At 29.4% G+C, this 9,710-nt stretch overlaps 1 protein-coding gene across 1 annotated transcript; it reads left to right on the plus strand.

The window, feature by feature from the left end:
• Positions 1-226: 226 nt before the first annotated feature.
• On the plus strand, positions 227-3,328 carry LOC120091331 (protein trichome birefringence). The gene is made up of 5 exons (XM_039049319.1): positions 227-1,337; positions 1,758-1,950; positions 2,043-2,236; positions 2,316-2,474; positions 2,588-3,328. The coding sequence occupies exons 1-5, from the start codon at positions 391-393 to the stop codon at positions 2,928-2,930; spliced, it is 1,836 nt and encodes a 611-aa protein (XP_038905247.1). The 5' UTR covers positions 227-390; the 3' UTR covers positions 2,931-3,328.
• The last annotated feature ends 6,382 nt before the right edge of the window (positions 3,329-9,710 follow it).

Here is a 9,710-nt window from a genome sequence, read left to right on the forward strand (position 1 = left end):
AAAAAAGTTTTATTATCCCAAAAAATATAAGAAAGACACGTGTCCTTAAGTTTCCGTGTACAACAAGACTGGATCACTTTACAAATATTCCTCAACGGTGTAACGAATTCGACGGGAGTGGCACATGTAGTAATTAAATGCCAGATTATGGGCAGTTTTAAGAAATATTAATTTAAGTAATTTTTTTTTAAATATTGAATTTGACGATTTTCCTCTCTCAAATCCGTATGAAACAAACGTCCTCCTCCACTCGATAGACTCGAAGACTGTTTTTTCAATCACAGATTTTCATTTTCTCACTCTAAAATCCACTTCACCCTTTCTCTCTCTAAAAACCCACTTTTTGGGTGGTGGTGGTAGTGGTAGTGGTTCTGTTTTCTGTGATCCGCCATGGCTGAAGTTACCAAGTATCAGCCCATCAATGGCGGAAATCTGGTATCAGACGTCAAGAGTCTCTTCTCTATTCTTAAAACCAAGAGAACTATGGCTTTTGCTTATGGGTTTATGTTTGCTTTCGTTGTTTTCACTGTCTTTTTGGCTTTTAACCCTTCTTCTTCCTTTTCTCCTTCCTTCTCTAATATTTTCAGTGGGAGTAACTTTGTTGGGTATAATTCTTCTAATGGGGGTTCTGGATCTCGATACCCTTCTTTCCTTTCTTACTTTTTTCCCAACAGTTCGCTTCAGCAGAGTAATCCAGTGATCTCTCCGCCGGTGCCGGAGGCTAATTTCTCTAGATCTAGTAATGTGACGACTCAGCCGCAGCCGCCGGCTGTTGAGAAAGAACCGCCCCGTGTGAAGAACCGTACGGAAGAATCGGTACAGGAAAACAATCCACCGGCGGCCGGAAATCAGACAATGGATTCTGTAGTTTCGCCTCCGATTGAAACTCAACCGCCGGCGGAAACTGTGAAGAACGATACTCAATCTACACCGGTTACTGAAGTTACGAACTCGAATCAAACTGAATCGAAAAATGCCCCTCCGGTGGTGGATGATCAGGTTAAGAGTTCTGGGCTGGAACCGATTCCATTGAATAATGGAAGTTCTAGGGCAGAGGAGAAAAATGTACCGACGAATTACACGGCTCCGTTGTCGAAGAAGCAAAACAATGAGACGTTTTCAGATTCCGGTGAATCGGTTAACCAGAAGGATTGGGTTGAGTCTTTGAAGAATTGTGATTTTTTCGATGGAGAGTGGGTGCCGGATGATTCTTATCCACTTTATAAACCTGGTTCTTGTTTACTGATTGATGAACAATTCAATTGCCATTTGAATGGCAGGCCTGATAAGAATTATCAGAAATTTAGATGGAAGCCCAAGAGATGCCATCTCCCAAGGTATGATCAGAAATTTTTTAAAGTTCTTTTGATAGATGAAATTTTTCGAACTTAATTTGGTTTTTTCTTTTCAAGTTTTGCGTAACTTATACTGAATTGAATTGTGCAGTCTGAAATTTCTAGCCCCTTTTTTTTCTTTTGACCTTTCTTTTTTCTGTCATACACGGAAAAGATGAAAAAGGGAAAGAGAAAAAAAAGGTTAAAATTGTTCTGAATTTGATGAATTCGAAGCAACCCACCTGAATTTTAGGCTTTTGGGTTTTGTTCTTTTAGTCATTCCTTCGTTGTTATGTGCTTTATTGATTGGTTATCTAGTAAAATTAATCAGAATTGTGTCAAAAGATTGTTTGTAGTTCATTGTTAAGTGAACAATAGTACTCTCCTGAACTTCAAATGATCTGTTTGGTATTCCATGATTAGGTTGGATGGAGGTCGAATGTTGGATCTTTTGAAAGGTAAAAGATTAGTTTTCGTTGGTGACTCGCTGAATCGAAACATGTGGGAATCGCTTGTTTGTATATTAAGAAACTCTGTTAAAGACCAAAGTAAAGTGTTTGAAGCTCACGGAAGACAAGTGTTCAGAGGGGAAGCAGCTTACTCTTTCATTTTTAAGGTTGGTTTTGTGTTCTACTTGTTCTTTCATGGACTTCTTGTTGGTGATTGTTTATTCATTTGATGGTTTTTTTTTTGTCTTCGGTTCAATAGGATTATAACTTCACCGTAGAGTTCTTTGTGTCTCCCTTTTTAGTCCGAGAGTGGGAGATGCCAGATAAGAATGGTAAGAAGAAAGAAACTCTACGTCTCGATTTGGTCGGGAAGTCGTCTGATCAGTATAAAGAAGCTGATATAATTGTCTTCAACACTGGTCACTGGTGGACTCATGACAAAACTGCAAGAGGGTGAGTGTGAATTGTGTTTATGTTTACGAGTGGTATCCGTTTGATGTTTGACGAGTTTAGCTATGTTGAACGAATGCAGGAAAGATTATTACCAAGAAGGGAGCCATGTTTATGAAGAATTGAATGTTCTTGAGGCCTTCCGAAAGGCTATAACAACATGGGCGAGATGGGTTGATAATAACATAAATCCAATGAAGTCCATTGTTTTCTTCAGGGGCTACTCTGAATCCCATTTCAGGTAAAAGAACAAGCCAAAAACGAGGGACTGACACTGAATGAGAATGTATTTGCACATTGAAACAATCAAACTTGAGGTTATTGCTGAATGATGAATCAATTTATGTTTAACAGCGGAGGACAGTGGAACTCCGGTGGGCAATGCGACAGCGAGATTGAGCCGATCAAGAACGAGACATTTCTGAGACATTACCCGAAGAAGATGGTTGTTTTGGAGAAGGTATTGAGCGGGATGAAAACTCATGTTACCTATCTAAACATTACAAAGATGACGGATTTTCGAAAGGACGGGCACCCTTCGATCTACAGGAAGCAAAAGCTAACAGAAGAAGAGAGGAGATCACCATTGAGATTCCAGGACTGCAGCCATTGGTGTCTTCCTGGTGTTCCTGATACATGGAATGAGATTTTATTTGCAGAACTGTTATTGAAACAGCAACAACAAAAAAGAACATAGAGGTACGAAGAAATGAAAGTACATATTTATTGGGCTGAGTTCATATCAAGATTTAGAAGATTAGTACTGTTTTTCCTTTTTCTTTTCTTTTTTTTTTTTTGGGAATCAATATAGAGAAGATCAAACAACAAAGAAGTTAGATCCAAAGAATTGATATGAATTTTTTTCTTCTACAATAATTTATGAGATTAGGAAATAGAAAAGGGTTTATGTTCTTGTTCTTGTTCTTGAAGAGATCTTGTTTGTGCTGTGATGAAATTATGTTCATATGAGAGAGAGAGGGAAGAAGATATTAGATGGAAGGATGAAATCTTCTATGGTGTTTACCAATTGTAAATTTTTAAATTATATATTCCTTTTTTGTTGAAACAATGAATCCCCTTATTATCATTCTATCATCTGCTTTCTTTCATAATCAATTTGGCCTTTGAAATGCCATTTATATTTTTAATTTGGTCTAGAGTTTCTGTAAGTATAAGTTTTTTATGGTTTTCCAGGGATTTTTTTGTTAATAAATAATAAGCTAGATCCAAAGGGACTAATAAATAAATGTTTAGAAATTTTAGAGATTAAATAAAAAATAAAATAGATTTTAGGGATTAAAAGTATATTTAAATATTTTTCCTGTTGGAGTTGAACATGAGTCTCAAGTCTTTATTACTAATTTTCAAACAGTCTTAACTCCTAAGTGTGACATTGTCAGTCATATTCCAAATTAGTATGACAATGACTAAGAACTACATGTGAAGATTAATTTAAATAATTAATCATAATGGTGATCTTAATTATCCTTTTGACCTTTTCTTGCATGTGGGTCCTTTTAAGCAATATAGCCCATAATTTATAATTAATTATTTTTTAATAAATAATTATTGTGTCTATTTTTGGAGCATACAACCCAGAAAAGGAATGCCTTATGATTTGCAAATTTTAGTGAACTACAAATTAATTGCTATTATGTCTATCTAATGTTAGTAATTTGTATTTGTTAACGACTCTCTTGATTTATATATAACTCACGAACCTTGTTGAATTTTTTGGTTGGTAATTTTAAGAAAAAGTACTATTGTAATTCTTGAATTTTGAAGAATTAACCCATAACACGTGCGAATTTTATAGTTTATTTTAGTAAATAAAGAAAAAAGTTGAAAAAAAGATTATAATTAATATATCAAATAGTTTTTAACATCGTTTTACCTAACTACTTGAAAAGAAAAGACAATAAGAATTTATAAAAATTTTAAAGGTAAGAGATGTGATTGACCTAAATTGCACTCAAACACCAGATTTAAATAGTTGTAACATGAAAAATATTGTTATTGTTTGTTTAAACATATCTTCATCGTTAAATCTTGATTTTTCATATCTATGGTCTACATCACATCCATACACTAAAAAATATATAAGCTCAAAATGAAAAATTCATTCTCGATTCTACGAGAATTTTGATGAAAAAGCCTTTCATTTGCTTCTCTTCGATGGAAGTTTGATTTTTCCAAAATATATCTCAATTTTTGCCAAATTCTTCTTCTAATGATCGATTCAACCTTTGATAAAAAAAGATATACCTTTGATGGGGGAAAGACATGGTTGTTCATTCAAACATTCTCTATCATTAGTTTATGATGTTTCATATTTATGGTCTAGATCATTCGAGTACAAAACAAGATGTAAAGCTTCTTTCCTTATAGCTCATTTTACCTATAGTATAGACTATGTGTATTCGGTCAATGAAGTTTTTAAAATGTAACGTTTTACCTCATTAATTTTTTTTTTTTTAAATAGGTGTAAAAGGTTTATTTTATTATTAATTTTCTTTTTTGGGCGGTTAATGGATTTGCTTTGTTAATAAAAATTATTATTTTTCCAATAGTAATTTTTGTTTTATTAATTAAAATCATGTTAAGATAGAGCGACTAAGTTTCGAATCTTTCCTTAAATTTGTAAAGGAAAAAACTTTCCAAAGCCAAATTTTGAGGAAAAAAACGAAAAAGAAACTTTTTAATCAAATGCAAAGCAGTTACAGAAAATATTGAAACTATCGGAATTTACAATATCGTACCTATAATTCAACGTATCTTCATTTTTATTATTTATTATTATTATTATTTTGAGAAAAATGACCATCTCCATGTTAACTGAATAATTTAAGCGTATCTCTTAATCCGTATATATTGAAGTGATTGAAATCATGTTTACTCTTTCGTAATCTAATTGATGTATTTATAATAATTTTATTATTATTATTATTCATAATTCAAATAATATAGTTGATTAATCATCTAAGAACATGTTTAAATGAGTCCACGTTTCATATTACCATTAATCGATTATATTTACATTAAAATAAACATGACCTAGATTTATAGTGATTTGGTCCTTGAATCTTGTAACAAAAAGAAAATCTCATCAAATGAAGTATCAAACTCATATATGGATCTTCACAAGTATAAAAAAAAAAAATATAGGGAAAAGTACATTTTTGGTCTTTAGATTTTGATCTCTAAGTTTCGAAATGTTTAGTTTCTATATTTTAAAATGTTGTCCATCGAAATTACAAGTGAATCTCGAAATCTAGGAGTCAAATTGAAACAAAACTCAAATATTAAAGGTAATATTGTAACATTTTAAAAATTGAAAGGTAATAGGTTAATATTTTAAAATGAAATCAAATTCAAAATTTAAACACTAAAAGTGCGGCATTTTAAAATTTAGAGACTGGAAATTAGACTCAAAACTTAAATACAAAAGATATATATATTTTAAATTCTATTATACTATTAACAAAATTGTACACGGTAAGAACTAAATAATGTGGTGAATTGTTAGAAATATCACTTTCAACTTTTCATCTTTCAAAACTAGCACGTTTTTTTGAAAAGTTTTAAACTGATTTTTCTTGGTAGATTTCATATGAGATCGACTACCGAGATTTAGTTAAAAAAAATTAGTTTTTTTTTTTCTAACTTATAGATTGTTTTGGCCCTTTTAGGCCTTTCTCGGTATTAGAGAGATTAAATGTCAAGATTTTAGTAATTTTTCTAAATATTAGATAATTTATCCAAATCTTATACTAAATCTTATATATTTTCAAATTTTGTCTAAATTCAGTTATTTTTACTGAATATTATATTCAATTTTTATGTAATTTTAAGCTAATTTCCGTTTCCATGATTATATGAATTTCTAAATTTCCTAATGAATTTATCAATTATATTTTTTCAGATAGATGATTGCATTTTGATTTTCAAATTTTGGGAAAGATTAAATTTTACAAAAAAAACAAAGGTAAGATATGAAAAATATATAAAATCTCAGTATTAATCTGTCAGACAATTCACCGATCTCAGTGTTAATCCGCTCGAGATTCATATCAAGATTTTATATATTTTTCATATTTTACTTTTTTTTTAACATTTAATCTTTCCAAAAATTTAAAAATAAAAATCAATCACCTGAGATCCATCTAAAAAAATTCATTTGGATAATTAGTAAATTGATTTGGAAATTAGAAATTTGGTTAAAAATTTAAAAAATTACGTAAGATTTTGATATAATATTTGGTAAATATAATCGAATTTGGAGAAAATTTGAAAATATATAAGACTTGGTATAAGACTTAGTAAGATCACACGATATTTTAGAAAAATTACTAGAATCTCGGGATAATCTCTCCAAGATGTACTGAGAAAGACCCAAAAGGGCCAGAACAAAAAAAATCCTAATGTTTTTGACTAAATTTTGGTGGTCGATCTCGTCTGAAATAGATGGAAAAAAACTATTTAAACGATTCAACTAATATGAGAATTTAGGAAAGATAGGAATAGGTAGATGTATAGTGAAAAAGATGTAAATTAATGAGAAAATGAAGGGTGGCCAAGAGGGCATTTAAGAATAAGGGGTGAGAGTAGGAAAGTGGTTAACTTTAATGCAATCAAAGCATAGGACCAATCAATTACAAGATTATTGCATTGAAAAATGTGTCTCTCAACATTGTTGTGTTGTTGTTTTGTAATGAAAGACGCGGCTGTCGGCGACCACTTTATTTTTCGACACATTACATTTTTCGTAGGCCTCTCTCACTCCCACACATGTATTGTCATTTTTGTCGGTGAATGCCCCTTTAATTATTCCATTTTTTTTTTTCATTTTAGGTTCGAGGTTTACATGTACCCGAACAACTTAAACATAGTTTAACTTGTCATATTATTTCACTTTTAATTGATGATGAAAGAAAGATTCTTCGAAACTTCTTACATTCATACGTTGTTGAACTAAAAGAAAATAGTTTGCAATTCAAGTATATGATGAGGATCTTACATTGGAAAAATTAAGAGACCTCACACTATTCATAAAATAGATGAGTTACTTCTCTCATTGTTCAATTAGTTTTGAGATGGATCCGATGTTTATTTAATGATGCAACTTAACAAATAAAATATCCAAATAAAAAACACTTTTGATTTGATCCCTAATTTTTTTTTTTAATAAGCAACAATTTAAAGGATGTACTTTTAAATTTGTAACAATTTAATTATTATACTTTAATAAATAATAATTTAGTCCATACTTTGAAATTTGCAATAATTTAGTTCTTATTATGAAAAATCTCATCAAAATTAAGAAAATAATGACTTTATACTTATAGTTTATATATATATATATATAAACTAGTTTCCAATCACTTTACCAATTTACATGTGTAAAAAATTTCGTTAAATTTTGATAATATTTTTCACAAGGATAACTAAATCATTACAAATTGTAAAGTATAGGAAATAAATTGTTATTTTTTAAAGTTTAAGGACTAAATTATAACGAATTTAAAAGTACATAGATTAAATTTTTACCAATTATAATTGAAGGACTAAACTATCACTATTATGAAAGTTCAACCAAAAAAAGTGTTATTATTTAACCAAATCTTATAATAACTGCAAATTTATTTCTTGAAATTTTAAAGTTGTTTAATTAGTCTCTAAAATTTTTAATTTTGTATTTGATATGTTTTTGAAATTTCAGTTTTGTGTCTAACAAACAATAGTTTTAAAAATTTATTGATTGAGTAGATAGAAAATTGTTTTTTTTTTACGTCTAATGGAACTTTATACTTCCAATTTTGTGTTTAATAGATCTGTGAACTTTAAATAATATCAAATTTTAAAATAAATTTTAGAATTAAAACATCATAGGCTAAATAAGATTTATGTACAAAATTTATAATTGTTATTTGTTAAACTGAAAAAGAAGAATAAAGGGCTTTGTAATTTTAAAAGTCTTCATATGAAAAAAAAGGCATCACATTGACAAACCAGTGGTATATTAAGATTTTATTGATCATGTGGCTTTTATGGACTTTTCCTTTCTTTTGCATTTTGATTATTATAATAATAATAATAAAAAAAAGGGGTTGTTCATGAACTTCTTGATGTGATCCTTGAGGCATGGTTGTCCCTTTATTTTAGTGGCTTTACAATCTACGATGAGTTATTTAAGCTCATTAAAACAATATTAAGAAAACCACATTTACTATCACATTTAGGTCACGTTTATCAAATCGTAATAAAAATTGGTATAATTATAATGCAATTTTATTGATAGATCAATTGTAATAAGTTTAAATTATAGACATAATTGGATTGATTTTGATCACATTTACTTAAAATTATAAATTTTGTAAAATTTACTGTTATCGTTACCTCTATCTCTATCTTTGAGAGTCAAGCGGCAACGGTAATGATAATATTAACCGTCAAGATATCAAAATTGATATTTTTTTAGCTGTAATAGTAACAATAATAGTAGCTATAATGGTACTTATAGCGCAGTAATAGTAATGATATGACGTAATTCTCACGTGCAAACGGATTGAGTACTCTTTATTCATCAATCAGACTGCGTTATTTCATTATAGATTTGGATGTGGGGTCCATACGTTAATACAAATGCAAAGCACAACTGAACAATACCGAAAGTAATTAAATGAGACTCACTTTTTTTTTATTCTTATTGATCTATTACATTTTCCGTGGGTATACGTGACCTTATAATTGTGAATTTTAAGAAAAGACAAAATTTTATTAATAAATAAATAAATAAATAGGGGATTAGCGTTTCATTGAATACCTACTCTGTATAGACATGTTACAAAAAAATCGTTTATTAAGTATTGAACTAAATCTTAGAGGGGAGACCAATCTAAATTTGCCAAAAAATAAATAAATAAAAAAATAAAGAATCTTAACTTGAATATGAAATTTAACATTATTCAAATAATATAATATATAACTTTATATCTCAATCTTACCATACCTATCATGAATTTTCTTAATAAATGAAAAGGAATGTTGTAATGCCTTTTATTTTACTTTTTATTTCTATAGAAGCATGATATTACACTTATTTTTGTATTGATGCCAATTTAGATATTATTACCAATATAATGTGGATATGAGTGTTAATTACAATATTATTAATAAAGGTGTTCAAATAACCCGACAACCCAAATAATCTGAACTACTCAACTCAAAATATAAGGATTGGATTGGGTTAGTTTTTTTCTTGGGTTGAGTTTGGTTGAACTTTTTCTATTTTTGTTGGGCTGGGTTGGGTCAGGTCATGGATTAACTAAAAAGAAATTTGAATTGACTTAACCCAACCCGAATTATATATATATGAATAATATATATACATATATATTTCTTTGTTTAAAATTTGATTACTTTGTGTTGATTAATGTATGAATTTTTAATATTTTTCTTTTAAAATCATGATCATATT

This window comes from Benincasa hispida, chromosome 11 (assembly GCF_009727055.1).
Source record: "Benincasa hispida cultivar B227 chromosome 11, ASM972705v1, whole genome shotgun sequence".
Taxonomy (NCBI): domain Eukaryota; kingdom Viridiplantae; phylum Streptophyta; class Magnoliopsida; order Cucurbitales; family Cucurbitaceae; genus Benincasa; species Benincasa hispida.

Excerpts from the sequence above, each read along its gene's own strand:
- LOC120091331 (XM_039049319.1), top strand. The coding sequence starts at position 391 with ATGGCTGAAGTTACCAAGTATCAGCCCATCAATGGCGGAAATCTGGTA. Across the intron at positions 2,237-2,315 it reads CATGACAAAACTGCAAGAGG|GAAAGATTATTACCAAGAAG; the intron begins GTGAGTGTGAAT and ends GAACGAATGCAG. Across the intron at positions 2,475-2,587 it reads TACTCTGAATCCCATTTCAG|CGGAGGACAGTGGAACTCCG; the intron begins GTAAAAGAACAA and ends TATGTTTAACAG.